Here is a 21256-nt window from a genome sequence, read left to right as displayed (position 1 = left end):
TGACAAATTATGGTGCTACTGATCATTAGTTTCCGAATAATATTTTTTTTAAATCTTGTTTTTTGTGTTTGCATATATCTGTATGGTGGTACTGATGACGACGCTTTCAAATTGCTCTGTACAGTATGGTTTGCTCTTTCTTTCTCTGTCTCTCTCACTCTCCATGCCGCCTCCACAGTAATGTGTGTTGCATTAACGCTGAGGTGAGGAGTGGGAGGTAGAGGGCAAACTGAGAGGGCTACAAGAGGGATGGAGTGAGCAAGAGAAGAAAAGAGTGTGTGTGAGTGGGAGACTGAATGATAGATAGATAGATAGATAGATAGATAGATAGATAGATAGATAGATAGATAGATAGATAGATAGATAGACAGATAGATAGACAGATAGATAGATAGATAGATAGATAGATAGATAGATAGATAGATAGATAGATAGATAGATAGATAGATATTTAGATAGATAGATAGACAGATAGATAGATAGATCTGTCTGTCCTTCATTCTTCCCCTTTGTTACCTAATTTCTAAAATGTCTGATGGTGATGATTTCCCAAGGGAAACCCACTCAGGTCAAACTAAATCTAGAAGGGATTGTGAGGGGGAGAGAAAGATGGAGAGATCCCAACACAGAGAGATGATGAGAGGGAGAGATAAGAGGGAGAGATGAGCTGGTGGAAGAAAGTAAAGAGAGGCAGATGGAGAGGAGAAGTTGGTCTCTTTGCGGCTCCAAAGCTCTTAAATCCCTGAAGCTGTGTAGAGTGTAAACGGGAGGAAGAGAGGGAGATAGAGGAGGAGAGGGAGAGAGCGAGAGGTAGAGGCAGGCTATATTGAGGAGAAGAAAAGCAAGAAGAGAGAGAGAGAGGGTGAAAGGGAGAGGAGGTGGAGGAGGGTTTGCGTTGGTGTGTTGGTTGGCAGCGAGAGCGCTTGTCAAAAAAAAAACGTCCTCTGACAGAAGGCATGATTCACAGCAGAGAGAGAGAGGGGGGGGGGGGGGGTGAGAGGAAGAGGGAGACAAGCGACAGAAAGAGAGGAAAGCGGCAGAGATAAAGAGAGGGAGGCAGAGAGAAACGACAGGGACAGAGATGCCGGTAAGAAAAACAAACGAGGATGCCGATTTGAGACAGGATGACAACACATTACCAGGATGGACAGGCTGGATTAGCTGATGCCTGTTAATGACTTTGACCATGCTGATAAGGTTCTGGCTTTTCTATTGATCAGGCTAAAATAGAGCAGGTGGCAGCAGCAGTGATGAAAGAGAGGGTGTGTGTGTGTGTGTGTGCTTGGAGGGAGGATGCTTAAGACTGAAGGCGCACTGAAAAGATAAAGAGATAGAGAGACTAGAGATGAGTCTGTCAATAGGCTCCTTTGATGGAGCTTCACTAATATATGAGGAAGGCATCACTAATACATACAAACGAGACAGTTCTTATATGACATCTGAGATGGTTATTAGTGTTGATACTTGAGGACGACTGTGGAAACGTGTCTAAAGATGTTTTTCAGTGCGTGACTGTCAATCTGTTCTTTTCACTATGTGGCAAAAAGATGTACTCGGAATGGAGTTTTGAATCAGTAAATGATTTTTTTTTTAACTTCTTTTGTGATAAAACTAGCGTCGTGCTGAGGTTGCCAGATCTCCCTCGATACTCGTGACTTTCTGCCAGACAACGTTTAGAGCTAATTATCATATTAAGTGCTGTTGTTATCTCGCTCCGAGCTGGAGTTGGCTGGCTGTAGGTGCTGTCTTTGAAACTGTTCGGTGCGTTCAAAAGTAGAAACATCAAAGCAAATTTTCACAATGTCGTTTTTCATGTCATGTTGAAAATTCAGCGTCATATTTCTCATATTGACAAAGGGAACAGCTTTGGAGGAAGGTTGACGTCATCTGGACTTTATTTTTGGAACCAAATTTGCATGGGGCTTCAAGAATTCTTAGTGCAAGCTGTCACAGTAACATTACATTACATTGCATATTGCACATTCACATTGCACTCCTGTTTTGCATTTTGCATTTTACTTTTTACTTTACTTTTTATATCTTTTATATCTTTCTATTTTATATATTGTTTTTTTCTTATGTGTAGTACTTATTGTGTTTTTATGTTTTATGTTCATTGTATGCACCTATATACCAAGGCAAATTCCAGGTAGGTGTAAACCTACTTGGCAATAAATACTTTCTGATTCTGATTCTGATTCTGATTCTGATTCTGATCTCTCCAACTTCAAAATGCTTGAAGAGTTGTGACGATTTATCTTTTGTTGTCTTGGCTGTGAAGAGCTTCCCCCCCCTCTAAGGTTGCAAGAACTGTTGTGATTTATGATCGATGATGTAGTTTCTACAAAATTGACCAGAGGGATTTGCCATGTAGGTCTATTTTTTTGATTTGGTTGTGAGGTGTTTTCACCCCTAAGGTTGCGAAAGGTGTTGGTATGTTTTATGTAATAATATATAGCCTAACTAAGTTAAGCTAACTAGGGCTTCAGGTCTTTCTGTTGGAGAATAAAATTATAGATAGGCTAACATTTGAAATTGTAATCATTTGTTGTTCTGTTGTAAAGTTTTGTAATCCTTAAGGGTGTAAAATATTTTGTAATGTTGCTAATATAAAAGTGGCTAGCTAACTATTACTTGAGTATTTAGCTTAGCCTGTTCCGTTGGAGAACAAATTAAACTACATTATAAAGAACATTTAAGATTTACATCATTTGTCATTTTGGTTGTGAAGTGTTTTCACTATTATGATTGTGAAAAAGTACAGTATATTTTATGTCATAGTATGTGATGTGTACAAAATTGAGATTAGCTAATCATAGGGCTACATTATATAACTTAGTAATACAACAATCTCTGGGGTAAAAACGAAAAGTATTTGAAGTTTTACCTTTTGTACTAAATATAAAACTAGGGCTTCAGTATTTAGCTTAGTGTTAAGCCTGTCCTGTGGGGAAAAACATGATATGTCTACATTTCTTTCTATTTTTCTTTTGTCTTGGTGCCGAAGTGTTGGTCACACTTGTGAAAACTGTTGGTATTTTATTTGTTTTAAGATTTAACATGTAAAAAATGAATCATAAGGGTTTAACCAACTATGGCTACAATTTCAAGGTCACTATTCAGGATTTCCACAGTACATCTGTACATCTGTACTGACAGTGTTTTTGAAGTGATGGTTTAACTACTGAATTACAAAAAGAAAAACCAGAGAAACCACATTAAGGGAATGTTTAAAACATACAATTGGGTTTCCATGTGATTCTCCCCTAATTAAAGTGGTGCTTCTCTACAGCATTATTGATATCCTGCTCGTCATTGGTTTGGTATTTTTGAATTGTTGGCTAGTCCCCTTGAAATGACAAGGTGAGGATAATGGATGGATGGATGGTTTTTGGTATATGTTGAGTATTCTGGTGACTTTTGGCTAGTATTGAAATTGACTGAGAAGACGGTTTTCTACATTTTCAGACAGCTGTGAGCTACTTTTGCTGTCAGGTAATTGTTAAGTGCTCTGCAGTCACCGCTGGATTGCAATTAAAGAGGCACTTAGGAATTTAACATTGCACCTTCATTAAGTTAGGGGATTCACAAGAGACAGATTGACTGCAGTCGAAAGCAGGACTTTTACTTTTTTTTCTAAATTCTTGTATTGCAATTAAAAGTTATTTTTCTTTAAATCCTCTCTGTCTGCCTTTGAAGACCCACATTTCAAGTTCGTAACCCAGACTTTCTATTTAAATTGTAAAGTCTCATGCCCTATCCGAGCTAATACAGAGCAGATTTCTAAACCATGCATGTGGGCAAATCAAGCTCACAGACTGACAAGTGGAGCATGTGATGTGCTAATGTCTGCCTCAACATAACACGGGAAGCAAGATGATTTCTAAGCATAGTACTGTTTAAAAACAGAATCTTTTGTCATATTGTCAGGTTCAGCAATGATGAAGTCTACTCTGTACGACCATTTAGAGTACGTTTTCCATCAGTTCTTAAGAATAAGCATTTCTTTCATACGACTGGTCTGACTATTTCAAGATGTCCTTGAATAATCTCATTGTATCTCTGAGAGTAAACTCTGTTGTTTTCTTTTGTGTTGTCGATTTTCTTCCAAGCGATTCAGAGAGTCTTTTTGTATTGTACAGTATGAAATGTGGTTTAATTGCCTTTGTTTCCTTTCCCTCTGTGAAGGGACCAATCCATTTATTGGAAGAACTGAGATTAGCTGCAACTGATGCATCCCACTGTATCATCCTAGGTCATTATAAAATGTATGAAATTAAACTGAGCCAAAATGACCCAAAATATTTGCTGATAAAGACATGTGGATGAATTACCTAATGTTTTTATCATCTGCCAGTAAGAGCAACTCTTCCCTTTCTTGGGTCCTCATCACAATCAAATTTTAACTCCAAACCCCAAAATAACAGTGCCAGAGATTTGCAACCCCACTATCTTTGGAGGTGGTTGAAGCACACGAAGGATATTGATTTGAGGTGGTCGGCCGAAAAATAACCTACATGCACATGTTGCAATGTTTCCTCGGGGGCTGTGAACTGACCTTCTGCAACCGATGCTGTAGCTAATCCGTCATTATGACCTTGGAAATCATAAGGGTACAAAGAGATTGTCCTCACATCATCCCCATATGAGACTTTAACAATCATTTGTAACAATTATGGCTAAAATATGAGATTTCCAATTGTTTTGAAATTGTAATAAATTGTCTTCTGACCTCTAGTTTGGCAACCACTGTTTGACGATGAGTTACATGTATGAATTCACAGTTTGCCAACGTACGTATACGGTTTACTAATTTGTGCAATTGGGGGTTTTCTTCTGGCTGTTTGTCCCAAAAAAAAAATTCTACCACATGACCCCATGGGGGCTACATACTAATGACATCAGAGGGTTGTTTTCTCAGCCCTTAGAAAGCTCCAGTCAAAACCACAGAGGACATGATACAACTGGTTTTACAGGTTAAGCAGAAAATTGAAATGTTTAAAATGAATTGCCCATTCAACATCATTGATCTATATGAACCAATATCTGATATAAAAATGTTTAATAACCCCTAACTTCGGTGGGACAGACTTTTTCAAGCTGTTTCAAGTGAATTTCTTTTCCTTTGCTTTTTTTCCCACAGACAGATGACGTAATCAACAAATTCAACCAGAATAAGCGAAGACGCTTTGACTGGATTCAGTCTATCATTCACTGCAACGCCGACTTTCTGTTGCTCTGTGGATGACAAACTTACACTTGGCTCTGAAGTGGGACAGAAGATGAGCTAAGAACAGTGACCTTGTGGATATAAAAAGTGGACATATTTTTTCTTTTCCTGTGATGTGTTTCTACGAAATCTCTTTGGGATATTTCTTGTTGTAGGAATCCATTTCCAAATCTAATTTAAACCTTATGTAATTTACAATGTCTTTTTGTCATGGAGATTTTGACAAGAGGATTTTTTTCATCACAAGATTGTCCTGACCTCTCTAACATTTCTCTAATTCTTTTATTTTTCCATGGCCCCTTCAAAGCCAGCTGCCATGTGTCTTGCACATTCTGAAAGACCTTTTTCAAGCAATTATTTTCAGATTTAGTGAAATTAACAACTTCACAATTCACTCTTCAAACTTCACACGTGCCTCCCACCAATCCCTCCCGCCATCAGCTATCCACCCAAGCATGGGCAAGCCTCTTAGCCGTCCAGGGTGTTTCAGGAAGAGCTCTTGCTGCCTGGAGAAACATGGAGCTGGGGATGGGAGAGTGGGAGGGCGAGATGTAGGAGTGGAAGGGGGATATGGAGATGGCTACATACCCCAGCGATCCATCTATGATACCATGTGCATCAACCAACAGATTGACAGCCATCACCACCACCCTGGAGGGTCCATACGGCGAGATGCTGGTGGTGACGCAAATTTTATCTACTCTGCAAGTGGCTCTCTCAGAGTTAGCAGGTCCCCAGCTGACATGTTTGATCCACAGCCCCGCTCCTTAACTCCAAACCCTTCATTTGTGCGCCGACTAGATGAAAGAGCCATTTATGATTCATTGAAGCTGGGGGGTCATGATGTCAATGGTGGTGGCTGCCACTCGCCAGGACATTTTACCCGATCAGTTTCCCCCTCTGTATCCTCTTTCTCAGCACCGGGAGTTTCCTCCTCATCCAAGAAACACCACCATCACCACCACCATCACCATGGAGACAGCACAAAGAGCAGAGATGGTCAACATTCCTGGAAAGTCTTACCACCTCCAAAACATCTCGAGTGTCTTGAGCTTACTACAACTGAAATGATGGACAGAGGAGGGGGATATCTAAACCCAGGACACTACCCTCCCACAGGTGGCCAGTCGTCCTCTCTTACCTCCCCCCTCATTTCCCCCTTCTCTGGCTCTCCTCTTTCTTCAGGGTACCATACTCCAGTCTTTTTCTCTCCTGCCAAACCTCGCCCCAGTCAGTCTCAGAGTTTGCGCTGTTCCCCTCCCCATGTCGTTCAGCCAAGGCATTACTCTCAAACCCAGAGTCTTAGGTTGTCACCACCCCAAGAGCTTAGACGATCACCCTACCGTTCCCCGCTGGTCCAACTCTCCGCTCATGACCTTGAGCAGGACCTTAGGGAGCGGGGAGGAGGATGGGGCCGCAGTGAGCGAGAAAGGGATTGGGAGAGGGAGAGAGAAAGGGAGATGGAGCGAGGGTGGGCCCAGCGAGAGTGGGAAAGAGAGAGGGAGAGAGGCAGACTGGAGAGGGAGAGAGCTAGAGAAAGGGAGAGGAGGGAAACGTCAACTTTTGGGACCTTCGGATATGGCAGACCAGTCCCTCTGCACTCAGAAAGAGACTCTGTGTTTTTAGATCACGACCAGGTTTTAGACACAACACCCCTGTTGCTTCCCCAGCCATCACCTTCACCCTCCCCCAATGCTGCCCCCAGAATGGGCACCTGTGCAGTGGGTAGAAATAGAGCTGGATCAAGGGTTGGTCTTGAAAGTGTAGGTGGGGGAATGGTTTCTAAGTTTGACAATGGGAGTGTTGGTATGGTGTTAGTTGACAGCAAATCTGGGTGTGGGCCAAGGTTAGTATGTGAAGTTAGTGTTGCAAACATGTCAGAGGCTGAAATCAGGGCTGGGATACAAGAACATCACAGAACTGAAAGCTGGAACAATTATGATAAAGGATCCAGGTCTAGCATTAGAAATGGGTCTGAAATAAGAATGGGTCCCAAAGTGAAAACAAGACCAGGAGGACGGAATTTGGAGGGAAAAGTGCAATCTGGGATAGAGATAGAAAATATGTCTCCAGATGTGAAGGAGGGACACAGGGGAGGGACAAGGAGTGGAGAAAGAACTGGAAGGGGTTTGTCTAAACCAGAAGTCATTGCTGAGGCTGGTCCTTCAAGTCCAATTGATACTGAGGACAGGGTCAGGCCTGGAAATGAATTTGAGGTTGGAGCTGGATCTAATTCAGGAATTAAGCAAGAGGCAGGGGTTGATGCTGATTCAAATTATATGGAGAACAGGGCTGGAACAGAAGCTGGAGTTGTAGCTGAAGTTAATAATGAGGTTGGTTCAGAAGCAGAGTCTGGAGTAGGTGCTAAAGTTGAGACAGAAGTTAAGATCGCATTTACATCTGAACCAGAGGCAGTACTAGAAGCTGGTGTTGAAGATGAGACCGAGACCCTGAGTGATGCTGGGGTTGTCAGTGATGCCCAGTACAGCGCTATGACAATGGATAAAGGTCAGATTTGTGTTGCTTCTGCACATAAAGCTGAAGTTGCCCCTTCAGATCAGGCTGAGAATATGCCTCTGGACATTGATAAGATTGAATCTAGTGATAAAGAGAAAGGTTCCAGACCCCACAAATCCAAATCTTCTAAGTCCAGTTCCAGGACACGACCTGGCACAGCCACAGGGCTGCGACCAGGCGTGGTCAGCCCAAAACTAAGCAGGGGGCTTGGAGACCTTGAATCACAAGGCCCCTCCGAAGGCATTGAGTCAACCTGGCCTCGTCGAATCATGGTTAGAAAGAGGACTGTTCGGCAAGGTGGAGCCCTCCACAACCTCCCTATTCTCCCCCCACTCCCTTCTGTCCTCTCAGCATTGGAGAAGAGACGCCCCCATGCCCTTCTCCACCCCCGCACAGGTCACTTCTCAGAAAACCCATTATCAAGTGTAATTAATTCTACAAGTATTGTGGGACGATGCTCACTTAAAGAGCCCTCCCATTCAGATTCAGCACAGGTGGCGAGTTTGGTGGGCAGGGCTTCCTTGAAGGAGCAGAACTTGGAGAACTGGAGGGTCTACAGTGAGCAGGAAGAGCCCAGGAGATCGCGGAGCAAGGAGAAACAAGGAGAGCAGAGTAAGGAGAACAGGGAACAGACAACTGAAAGGCAGAACAGGAGGGGTAAGGAAGAGAAGAAAGAAAAGGAGAAGAGGGAAGAGAGAGACAAAAAAGAATACAAAGTGGATAAGAAGAAAGACAAGGTTACGGTCAGTGAGGAGCTATTAGAAGAAACCAAACAAGAAATGAGAAGAATGGAAGAAAAAGTCCAAGTAATTTCACACAAAACTACTGAAGTGAGAAAGGAGATGGATGAAGAAATAATGTCTGAGAGGTTGGTGGGCAGAGATACAATGATCAAAGTTGAAATACAAGAGCAACATGAACAAGAGTTGGAGGTGGTTACATTACAAAAAGAAGAAGTTGAACTGGAAGGAGGAGAAGGAGGGACACTTGGAGAGGAAGGAGGGATGGAGTGTTGGGAGGATGTCCTTGACGTGGTCAACACATTATGGGATGATGGCTGGGAGAAAGGGGGCGCAGGAGGAGAAGGTGATACAGATTCCCTCTCAGGTTCTCTGCCCCGTTGGCCTCTCCTCCGGCCCCCGGTTGGCTTTGGGGGATCGCACCCCCCCTCCTCGGCAGCCTCAGAGCTCAGCCTTACAGAGTTAGAAAGGAGAGCGAGGGAGCTGGACTCTGACCTGGAACACTTAGACCTGTCTCAGCCCCACAGGGACTCCCAGGATCTGTACCAAACACTGCCAGAACCACAGAGGGCTGACATGTACCAAACACACCCTGGGCCGCAGAGGGAAAAAGCTGCTCTGATGACAGGTACATATTTGTTGGATTTCAATAGTGTTTATCTTATCTTATCTTTTATTTCCCCCTTGTTCTTTTCATTCATATCCGTGCAGTTACATAAGCTTAGATGACGCTTCTAATGCCAGACAGACGCTAAAAGGAAAAAAAGGAAAAAGAAAACAAATATCTCCCGGTGAAAAAGGTGACATCCATGTAGAAGACACTGAAAAATATGTCAGGAGAGTTTGTAGTGGTAAGAGCTGACGACGATGATTGTGTGCTGTCAAGAAAATCACGTGATCTCTGCAGTGGAGATAATACTTGGCTTCCTGCCTCTGTCTGCTGCACCCGGCTGCTGAATAATGCCGAGGATTTGTTGCTGTTGTGAGCGTGTCTGTCCAGATAACCTCCCTTTGTGTTGTGCATGAGTGAAAGGCAAACTGCAGATAAACTCCGGATTCTCCGGATTTCACTCGCAGGTCATGTGTGAAAACGGCTATACTGAATTCTGAGAAGCTTCAGTTAAGTTAGAAATTGAGGTGACAGCAAAGGAAGACTATGACCAGCATTAGTATGGGGGTAGATGATCATCTTTAAAACAGGGGCACAAATTAGGTAACAATGCACGAGCCACCTTCATGACTTCAGTAATCTATTGTGGTTTTTTCGATTTAAAATAATAAAGACAAAAACTCACTGATTGTCTCATGTCAGAGGAACGGTGGGTGATGTTTGCTTTTCATATATCAGCTATTCTAATTACCTAAATATGGCTTTGTTAACTTTGGAACTGTAACTGAGAAAATTGCCCTCTCACAAACCTGTGCTTCTCTAATCCCGCAGAAATACCTCAGCCAGAAAAATCAATGAATGTTACAGTCACGAGAACCAAGCAAACATTGAGCAACTGGCTGTAAATATCGAAAGACTAAACTGGATGGGAAATGAATGGTAGGATGTACTGAGTATGTCTCCTGTTCCACTTGTTTCATTTTCCAGGATTGGGGAGCAGATCTCAGGTCAGTTTGGAGCTTACTGCTATGGCCTCACCAGCTACAGACTCAGACAGACCTGTTGACTGGTCAAACCAATCTGCTGGGACTTCCACTGTTGGCACAAGGTAATTCCATGAACATGGTTATTGTGAGCACCGACCCACCACATGTTGACATATATCCTGACTCAATGCATGTACATAACACAAGGCAAGAACAAAATCCATGTTTGAATTCAGCCAAGACATTCTGAAGACATTCTCAAGCTGTAATCAAAGTCAGTTCAAGTCAAGCCCATCCTGCATCACACATTGGTATCTACTTGTTTTGGGGGTCTGTTTAAGGAATGTATGAGCTTTATGATATTTTAATATTTCAAATAATCTTTTGAAATCGAGCTTGACACGTAACAATTTCATACACTTTATGTTTCTGAGAATGGAATGGCAAAATATATTTAATGGAAATAATTCTTCAATTAATTTCTAATTTACATATCTTTGATATTTTTTAAATATAGTTAAACTAGATTGTGCCTGGAATCTACTTTCAAATGAATGCAAAATAACTTGTATTCTTTTTAATTTATTTTTAAACTTCTTGAAACTGACCAGTGAATGACCTAATAAACTAAATAGCAGTGGCAATATAATCAAAGAATAGTTGACAGTAGAGTCAATGAATTAAACATGGGAAATGTTAAAAGAAAAAAGATCTTTCTCTGTTTATTTGCTCCATATTCCTTCAGGGCAGTTCAATACAGCTGACATTGCATCAATTCAAACTGCCATTTGAAGTCATTTGTGTGTATAAAGGTGACTTGGTAGGAGGTTCAATTGTTCATTCGCACATTTGTTGTGTTTGTTTATGTTGCGGTTTCATTGCTTTTCATATGTCATCATCATGAACTTATCAGTGGTAGAAGAGCAGAGCGTCTACCAATAGTTCTGGCAATGTGAGACCAGTGTGAAAGAAACAGTATCTAAGTTTGTCCTGAATATGGCTTTAGCAGATCACTGTAACAATTAGCTCCCCATGAAATCCATGACATGGCTTCAACCAAATTAGAGAGCCAATGTCTTCATAATGATGTGTCCATCACCAAGACATCTGTGCAAGCATTCAAATTAGAGCTCCAAAAATCAAAGTGCTCTGTGGGTCTGAGAGTCAGAAACAAGATTCAGAATCAAGAGTTCTTGATCTATCTTGAAACAAGTCAATGGTCTTGATCTAAGAAAGTAGGTAATGGCAGGTTTTGGTAATGATAGTGAAATAGTATTAAAAGTCAAGAAGCTTATTAGACACATGGGAATGAAGCAGTCATTTGACTGCTTTGTCTTTTTTCTAGCTCTACTAAGGAGGACAGCTCTCCAGACTCCAACTTAACGCTGGAGTCCGACTCCAGTGGTGTCTTCCTCTCCTTATCCAATCAGAGCCAGGAGGAGGCCGGCTCTGACAGTGACCAGCCTGTCAGTGGGTCTGACTTAGGCAGCAGCACATCACTGGAGAAAGACGGGGACGATGGAGTGCTAAAGAAATGGGGACGGGAGGAGAGTGCAGAGCTACAGTGGTGCTACCCATCACTCCTCAACACCTCCTCACATGAAGACATAGAGGGATATGTTGAAAAAGAGGAAGTAGAATCTGGAATGATGGAGGGAGAGGAAGAGAGGGGGAAAGATAGAAAGATCGGAGTAGTTTCAATAATGAAGTCCTCAATCCACCATACAGACTTTGAGGGCTTGTCTGCTCTGAATGACCCATCGAGTCAAGAAATACCACCTAGGAAAGAAGTGACCCTCATGGGAAGTGATTACCCTCTTCCTCTGTCTCCCTCAAAACCATTCAAACACTTTTTAGATCCCAATCAGAAGCCAATCAGAACCTCAGGACTAGACTGTGGTGATATAGATCCCTTCGTCCAATCAGACAGCTTTGTTTACCTTGCAGTTTCTGCAAGACCTTACTCCCATGGTGATGTCACCACAATGACAGAATTTCCCACCCATGATACAAAACAAGATTCAATACAAACAAGACTTGATGATACAATGCTACGTTCATATAGCATGAAAAGACACTTAGACCTGTCAACTCAGGAACAGGATGCCAAGCTGACTCACCTAGCCCCACAAAAACCAGAGGAAGGAGATTTTCTGTGCACGGACAGCTTTGTCTATTTGGCTGCTCCAGCTTGCCTACTGCTCGGCCCTGCAGGAACCACATCATACAGTGGCAGGTATGTGCAATTTTTCTTTATTCACTATAACCCTGGCACTTTTCATTTTTTTGAATTCACAGAATTCATTAATTCAGCCACAGACCAATATATCTTCTACTTCACTTTCCGTTCGTGGTGGTAGACAGCCAAGTAAGGTAGCCCGGTCTGTCTTTCTATATATCATCTAGCCTTCCCGAGGGGACACTGAGAAGCCCAGATGGGATATGTGATTCCTCTAGTATGTCGAGTCAAGTCATTTTATTTCTATAGCCAAATATCACAACAACAATTTTATCCACAAATGATCTTCCTTTGGGTCTCGTCCCAGCTGGATATGCCAGGAATACCTTTACAGGTAGGCATCTAGGAATCACCCTAATCAAGTGCCCAAGCATCTGGCTTCTGTTGACACAATGGAGTAGTGATTTAACTCCTTCCAGGGGTCTTAGCCCCTCACTCTAGCTCAAAACGTTATTCTTACCACCCTTTGACAGTCTGGTAATTTTCTATTTTTGCTCAAATTGAGTTTCTATTTAGGCCAAGCTCCCTCTTCAGTCCACTGCAACATCCACATCACTGCCATGCTAATCCATATGCTTTTTCCACACATTACATTTTTCCTTAATGGAATATCTGGTTGAGGTTTATGGCTGCAAGGTTTTCATTTCCCAACTTCAGAAAACTTTTTTCCACATCTAATGGAAGGATAAGAAAATTGAATCTATGTTAAAAGTTTCCATTGTTGACACATGGCTACTTGAATCTTGTCCTTTTTAAATCATTGGGAGCTAGAATCAGTGCAGTATAGTGATTGTGGACAGGAGCCAACGTGTCAAAGATGTGCCAATACATGCGCTCGCTAAATTGTGAGTGAGTCTCAGCTGTCAATCATAACATTTCTTCCCATTTTTATAGCATCAAGTAACTGATTAATACCAAACTTACTTAAAAAAATGACCACATTCATACATCAGTGTGATATGAACTAGCCAAAATGACTGAAATCATTGATCGAGAAGCTTTGTCTTTTCAATTGGGGCACTGTTATCTTGTTTATTTTTATGTATAGTCAATTGTAGTAACCAATGAACCTGTTGATCTTTTCAAATGTTTGGCTCAGAGTACTTCTGAGGCAGCATAATTATCAGGAGACTAAATGGACTGAAGATGCAAAAATTTGGGGAGGCCTTGGAGAAAGTCCTATCAGATGTCTCAGGAAGAGGAGACAGGGCTTTGTCTCATATATATATAAGTAGTTGAAAGGGATAGTTCAACGTAAAATGAAAATGTACTCATTATCTACCCACCACTATGCCGATGGAGGGATGGGTGAGGTGTTTGAGTCCACAAAACAAATTTGGAGTTTTAGCGGTAAACAGCGTTGCAGCCAAATCCACTACAATTGAAGTAACCGGTAATCATGTCTTCAAAGGTAAAAAAACAAGAGAAAAAACATGAAATGCCTCCATACTGCTCTTGTGGTGTCGTTCAAGTGTCCGACATTAAAATTCGACTCGAAACAGCGTCATCTGCCCCATGTTTTTAGCCTAAATATCCTCTGATTACCTCCTGCCTGGAGCGTTCTTGCGGGCACATTTTTGTTGCTGCCTTACAGGAGCTTTATGGGTGTTCAGTGTCCCATGTAGCCTTGCAGGAGGCCTTTTTCTCTGGAAGACAACAGGAAGGGAAGACACAGTTAGAATTTTCTCTTGCTTTGATGTGTCTTATGGAGAAGATAAAACAGCATGTGCCGAGTGACATGCCCAATGCCGAAGGTTTGCTGGGAACCAGTTTGTTGAGCAGGTCTTGGATAGCGCACTACTTCACGAGCTAAAGCAGTATGTGCGCAGGCGGCCGCTAGCTAGTTTACTTGAAATCAGGGGAGAGGCAATCAGGTGGGAACTGGAGGGTTTGCCAGGCGGTATGAGAGGTCGTAGTAATTTGTTTCCCTCTGCATTTGGTATACAGTATGGAGACCAGGGTGCTCATCAGGCAATGGCTTCTCAGGTCTCTGAAATGGGTGAGATGAGCCTGGTCATTTCGCAAGGGGCTGCGATGGAGTATGTGTTTTCTGCTCACGCCCAATGCCCGCCTCACAAGCTCACCCAGTCAGCCTCGTCCCGCCCTGGCTTCAGAAATCTAGCGCCCACCAAATTGCAGAGCCCCAGTTCGGGTGGGGCCTCTACTGGCTCAGGTGCTGATTAAAGTGGTTTGGCAGATGCTTCAAGGTTGATTTAATTGTGTCCACACCTAGCTTTGTGGCAGTGAGAGGTGGGAGGACAAGGGGAAAACTACAAATGGATTAGACTAAGGGGCATTAACCAGTGTAGTCAGAACTGCAACAACACCACCCTGGTGTTCCAGGGAAAATGTGTACCTCAAAATCAGTACCAAGATTCAAAAAGGCTCTTTCGGGTTCATTATACTGAGCGAGACAGGAGAAGTGGTTCAATTTACCAAAAATAAACATAGTTATTAGCCAACAATATATTAAAGGGGAATGCATTTTCTGGAACAAATTACTACTAAAAAAACATTTATTACAATAGCAGAAATGTATATACTGTTAAAAGAAAGCCAAACTACGCACACACAAACTACAAAGATTTACTGCCTGAGGCTTACCAGTGGAGAGGTGGGTTACTGAGTCAAGGGAGGTAACCCAAAGAAGTCACACGTGTGTCACTAGCACACACACATACACACACACACACACACAGGTGAGGAATCAAGCAGAGGAGTGAATGAAGAAACGTCACACCGGAGGGAGCTTCTGGGTGAAAACAGAAACAATTAGTGGGGTTACATGCACTTAAAGTAATAAAACACAATGTCCACTGTAATCAGCTATTCAAGGGGGCCTACAGGAGTGCTAACCAAAAATAAATTATGAATGAAAAGAAAAGTTGAAGTGTTCAAACAATTTGTTTAATTAGAAACAAAGAAAACAAAACAAGCAACCAATATCAAAAGAAGAAAGGAAATCTCAACCAACAAAAAGTTAAACTATTAACATGTTGCTCTTTGAGACTCTGTATTATCAACAATATAATATTAATCATACACCGCCAATGTAACACAGTTCAGTTAAGAATTTGCTCATGGCAAAACAGGAAACAGTTCATCAACAGACAGGATGGTTCAGGGTTTGGGGTTGATTCAACAAAAAGGATAAATTATAAATCCTGGCTGAAGCTAAAGCGGCAGCATGGCAACACACGGGTGGTTTGCAACTAAGCAGCCGTCTATGCAAAGCAGCAGCGGTCCTGTCGCATGCAGAGTGGCAGTAGGAGTTTGCTTTTAAGGCCACCTGACACCGCCCAGGCTTACGGTCCCTGTGATACACAGTGAAACTTTATGTTAAACTACTGAAGCCATGATAGGCTGGCTTTACATACCAGTTCAGTGATGTCTTTTGTCACTGGGAGAGGAGAGTGTTACTGTGTGGCGGGGGCGGCTACCAGCGTTTACCTGGAGCAAAACACTCATTACTACCAGCGCAGCATGATCAGATTATGTGCAAGGAAGAGGGTTAACATAAAGAAATGAGCTGCAGGAGGAGAGCATAAAAGAGCGAAGGCACAACCGAGGATCAGCAGCGGTCAGAGTCTATATTTATATATATTCTCTCCACCAGTGGTGATTGGCTGGCAATGAACAGATGATTAAAGAGGCAGAAAACAATCAGAGGTGGATAAACAGTTACATATAACTGCTGCATATGCATGATGTAATTTTCTGACTTCTTTGCGACTTCTTCATGACATCAGTCATCATATGATGGGGATTCATTTTCTGATCAATATAAGCTTTAGTCTCCAATATCTAACGGTGATGTAGTATCTTAGAAAATTAGATTTTGGACGACCATGACCTTTGATCTTTGACACATCAGCTCCCGAAGTACTGTAGTACAATATTTTACTCAGATTCTGTCTGTCGTTTTCTTCCAGGGAGTCAGACTCGGAGAGTTCAGGATCTGGTCCTGTTGATGAGTCAGTGCTTGGTTGTGGTTCAGTGGCAGGGGACAGTGACTGGGACTCAGACCAATCCGACTCCGATCCCAGTCGCTCCTCCAGAAGCTCTGCTACTGGGGACAAATCTGCTGGTGTGTCACGACCCAAGCAGCTGCCTACAGAGCCCGACTGGGACATGAGTGGAGAAAACACTGAACCTGAAGTGCTGAGTGAGCTTTTCACTGAACAGGACAGAAACAACAATGGCAAAGCAAGAAATGTTACAGGGGTTACCACCTGTGTGGAAGCGACGCCAGGCGTTCCCATGACATCTCAGGCTGGCACGACACCAGTCAAGGCGTCAACAACAGTAGATCAGTCGTCGACAACCAAGAAAGTGACATGGCAGTTTAAACCAGCCCAGAGGTCAGTCTGCACGGGAAGCAGAAAGGAGAAAGACAAGGAAATGACAACATCATCATCATTGGCAAGGTTCTCTGAGCTGGGAGGAGGCGAGACCCATAGACCCCCACCTTTGTCTTCATCGTCTTCATCATCTTCTCCTTCGTCATCTTCCTCTGGTTGACGTGTGAAGGAAATGGTTTTGGTTCAACCATTTGGGAAGAGCTTTCATTGCCTGAAGCTGATTGGTTTGGAGAAAGGTATACAATATCTTCAACTTGTTTTATAGAAACTGATTGCTTCAAAAACTACAGCTTTTTTGCCTGTATCTTCTGCATCTTGCTGCTGCCATTGCCTTCTTATGACCTTATAAAGGTTGCATAAAGGACTAGTTAATTGTTGCTTTTTTCTTAGATTAGCTTATATAATATCGTATATGATGAGTTTAAAATTGAGACGGTGTGAGACTCAGGCTACAAGGAACCCTTCAGGTTGAGATTGTGTGGAAATACAGCCACTGAAAGAGCATTTTAGGTAAGATATGCACAGTGTCGTTCCTAATGTGAACTTTTGAAACACAGGGTTGATTTATTAGTTTCCTGTTCACATATTCTCTATATAAATAATACATATTATATCTGTGAGTTTTTATTCTATTGAATGTATTGTACAGGATACACACGCCTCCAAAAAACATCCACCCTAAAAAATTGCACATATCAGAAATTCCTAATGATTTTGTTTGACCATTTTAAACATTATTTCAGTATAATAATTCAGTTACAATAACACATGTTAAATGTGTCATGATGACTGATGGAGAGAGAATTTCTGTTTTCTTTAATCTTTATAGAAATTACACTTCCTCCACCACATAATGACCTGACTTTAACACTTGATCTTACTACATCACGTATGTAATTAAGAAACTAACGTTTAAAAAACGACGAGGTCGAACTTTACAGTGTATAATGTATTTTATAATCAGATTCAACTTTACAGTGTATTTAACAGTGTGTTGATAATATATTTTAAACATTGAATGTACAAACATAATAAAAATAACTGAAGGATTTAGTTATAACGTTTGACTTAAATCTTTATCTATTAGATTTAAAAATGTGAATGTAATAATTTAGCAATATGCTTACAGTCTAATGCTATACACTATGTTTCATATGTGGAAGTTTTGCCTGATTGGAGTGGATAATAATGTTTGAGATTCATTTTTAAATACAGTCAATTACCAATTGTAAATGCAGCCGTACAGTCATTTAGAGGCTCAATGTGTAACAGTAGGTAGTTTGGTTCAACTGCCATTAACAATGAGACCATGACTGAGATGACTGAGGACTTTGTCTCTGTGTTTTTAGTGCCAGCGTTCTCAAAATAAAGACGTAATTTCCCTTAATTCTCTCTTAAATCCGCACTCTCCTTTCCTCTTTTGCATCTTTGGCAATGCTGAAGAGGATAAACATGTTGGAGACATGTTTTTCCATTTGCCTCTCACTCTCATTTCTTCAGAAAATCTTACAGCTTTTGATTTGTTTGTACCCACATTAAAGTACTCTAAAAGATTTACCTCCAAATCTGAGTTGGAGGCACAGAATGTAAAATTCAGTTTGGAGGCTGGTGGAGCTGCCAGTCATCCCAGCAGTGGTCTTGTTGTTGAATAATCATTAAGTACTAATGTCTCAAAATGATTTACAGATGTTAAAATGATACATGTATCACCTTAAAAGAGTGCACAGTAATCACACATTATTGTCACTTACACAATAATCGATTTTGTGATGCCATTATGAAAGGCTGCGTGGGAAGAGTGTATGGGCCGAGAGGCAAATCAGCTCCTGATCAGGTTTAGTTGTTTTTCAGATTTGCACTTGAATTTCAGAATGGTTAATGAGAGGTAACTGAATTTTGAGAACCTCCAAGTAAACTGATTATGTCTTAAGGTGGGCATACGCTGTGCGAGACATGTTGTTGTTAAATTCAGCCTGACGCTGTGCGACTAATCATCTGAGATGTGAAGCCAAAGCTCACAATTTGTGTGCTTTCACTGTACGGTCCAATTTTTTCACACAACCTGACTGACCTCACACTAAATTACCTGCTGGGGTTTGTGTCAAAGATGAAGTTGAAACTCACTTGCTAATAACGCTAACAAAGTAGAACCGTAGAAAGAAAAGCTAACTACATTTGAGGCTGCAATATTATAAATTGATCACTAGCTGCCCTCTGGTTACTGTACAGTATCTCTCTATCTTTTCTTTCTTGCTGTACAATTGCTTCTAGCCATAATCTACATTTCCTGTTATTGTTTTGTGCCATGTGGGACAGCCTGCCATGTCAAAAACTCATCCAACCATCTGACGAGCGGTGGGGACAATCTGAACACAACAATGCTGAAAATCTGTTTGACTCTAAAATGAGTCACGCAACTTATAAAACAAACTTGGGCTCAAATCGCACAGCGTATTTCCAGCTTTAGTGTTTCGGGAGTGAAGGGGATGAATTTGGATTTGGAAGGTGACTTTGTTCTGATGCTGCAGCCATATTTATTGATGGTTTGAGATGGGTGTTTTTATTTTCAACTGTTTAAGCAGCTTTAAATGCTCCAACGGTCCTTAGTCCCAATGATGATTGGCAGAACCCTAAATGCACCTGTCAAGTTCTGTGATGGATTTAATTCTGGTGCTTTTGAGCACATATGTACAAGCACATCCACAGAGGAGTGACGTGCTTCATTGGCATATCTTTGTTTTTAAAGCTGCAGATCTTTGTTTTTTTAACTTTTTTAAGAAGTCAGTTACGGCTGAACTAATAACTGATTAAGTTTTAAAACTACTTGTGACTTTCTTACCCATGTCATAATGCATTCAGCGTATATTACGTGATATCAGTATAAAATCCAACAAGCACTCCAAATCATAGTGAAGGTCACAAGCATCAAAACATTGAAGGTGAGCTTTAAGCATGGCTGAATGATTCACTTTCTGGCCAAATCGTCAAGTGTGTGTGTTCTGAAGATTTAAAGATTAAAAATCAGTTAAATCTGTCACAATGTTTGTGGTCTCCCACGTTTTTAAAATCGGCCCAGTTTAAAATCCTTTAGTGTGCAGCTGCCATTAGGTGGACAGGGGATCCTAAGTAGGAAAACAAAGGAAGATATAATGAATCGTTATAGAACTACATGTCATTGGGATTATTACTTGAATAGGCACAGACAGACAAAAAATACTTGGGGCCTTTATCACATTATGAATAGGAAGTGAAGTCTGTCTGGCACACCCATGCCCAGGTGCCTTACTCTGACACTTAGTTAGTGGGAGAAATATGAGAAAAAGAAGGACGACATTGCAGTTCTTGAACTTTGCAATGGTTTTTTTACACTAAAAACAATATGAATGTTAAAGTTTGTTGTGCCACCGCTTTACGCGATCACTAACAGTCAGACTTTTTCCATCCTTCTTTTAAAATCCAAATGATTTCAAAAACCTTTTATTTTAGATTTGACAGTGCACTGTAAATTGTGTCAGTGAAGTCTGAGATGTTGCTTTTGATTTGAACTCACTGACAACCCTATGCTAACGTTACTGTGAAGAGTGTTGAGTGGTGTCTCACACTGGGTTTTGAACCTTTACGAGTTTGTCTGCAGAAGAAATGACAGAGCAGCTTTAAGCAACCGATTCATAACTGTTAAAAACAGGGCATCAACTGGTTCATAATACATTTAGATACATCTAGTGATCAGCTTATCGATGTGGTCACATCTCCTCTGATTCAGATCCATCTTTTAATGAGCCAACTCGATAATATTAGAAATAACAGTAGTGGATGGAAATTCTGATAAATTAGCATTTTCTTTGCCCATTTTCTAAAATTAATTGGTAAAAATGTACAAAACATTAGGATGGAAACCCCAATTTAGGCTGCCCCAACTTTTCCCTGTACAGTACCATGCACAGTATCATAACCTACATTTATTTTTACATGTTATTTATTATTATTATTATTATTATTATTATTACTATTATTATTATTATTATTATTATTATTATTATTATTATTATTATTATTATTATTATTATTGTCTAAGTATTCAACACATTTAAATTCAGCTATGTTATACAAATAACATGTGATTGAACCTCTTCAGCTTAGCCTGACTAAGTCTTGGCAAAACCTAGAATAGCAAACAAACACCTGTGTGACTGGTTGAATGGAGAATTAGCCGTTCCCATGCTTTAGCTAATAGAGAGCTAATCAAACAGGATCTGTTGTGTTTCACATTTTACTTTAGTGGTGCCAACAGATTGAATATCAACCAAATTACTGAACTAAAAACTGCCATACAGTGAACCTGGAACTCCCAGGGTTCCAGGTCACGCACCATTAATCATTTCGGCATTTCGGCATTAGTGAGGCTGATATTAAACACAGGGGTCGTATCATTAAGAGTGAGCTCTTCTTTGAAAGTGGCCAACGGGACAGGGTGGCGTTCCACACAGTTTGGACACATTCCACGCACATTTCACATGAGAGCAATATAAATACATGAGGCGGGTGTATGTGTTATGAGAGACATAATTTTCAC

General features: G+C 41.2%; 1 protein-coding gene across 2 annotated transcripts; it reads left to right on the top strand.

Annotated features, from left to right (window-relative positions):
• Positions 1-729: 729 nt before the first annotated feature.
• On the top strand, positions 730-19720 carry LOC117756175. Of its 2 annotated transcripts, none has more exons than XM_034576546.1 (5): positions 730-1087; positions 5144-9115; positions 10085-10205; positions 11429-12319; positions 16255-19720. In XM_034576546.1, exons 2-5 carry the CDS (start codon positions 5686-5688, stop codon positions 16841-16843), a joined length of 5031 nt encoding a protein of 1676 aa, XP_034432437.1. In that variant the 5' UTR covers positions 730-1087; positions 5144-5685; the 3' UTR covers positions 16844-19720. The 2 variants fall into 2 exon arrangements, with proteins under 2 accessions (XP_034432437.1, XP_034432438.1); XM_034576547.1 differs by lacking the exon at positions 730-1087 and adding an exon at positions 1102-1197.
• The last annotated feature ends 1536 nt before the right edge of the window (positions 19721-21256 follow it).

Source organism: Hippoglossus hippoglossus, chromosome 22, assembly GCF_009819705.1.
Source record: "Hippoglossus hippoglossus isolate fHipHip1 chromosome 22, fHipHip1.pri, whole genome shotgun sequence".
NCBI classification, from domain to species: domain Eukaryota; kingdom Metazoa; phylum Chordata; class Actinopteri; order Pleuronectiformes; family Pleuronectidae; genus Hippoglossus; species Hippoglossus hippoglossus.
Note: the sequence above shows the minus strand (reverse complement) of the source record. Positions and strands in the feature narration are given on the sequence as shown.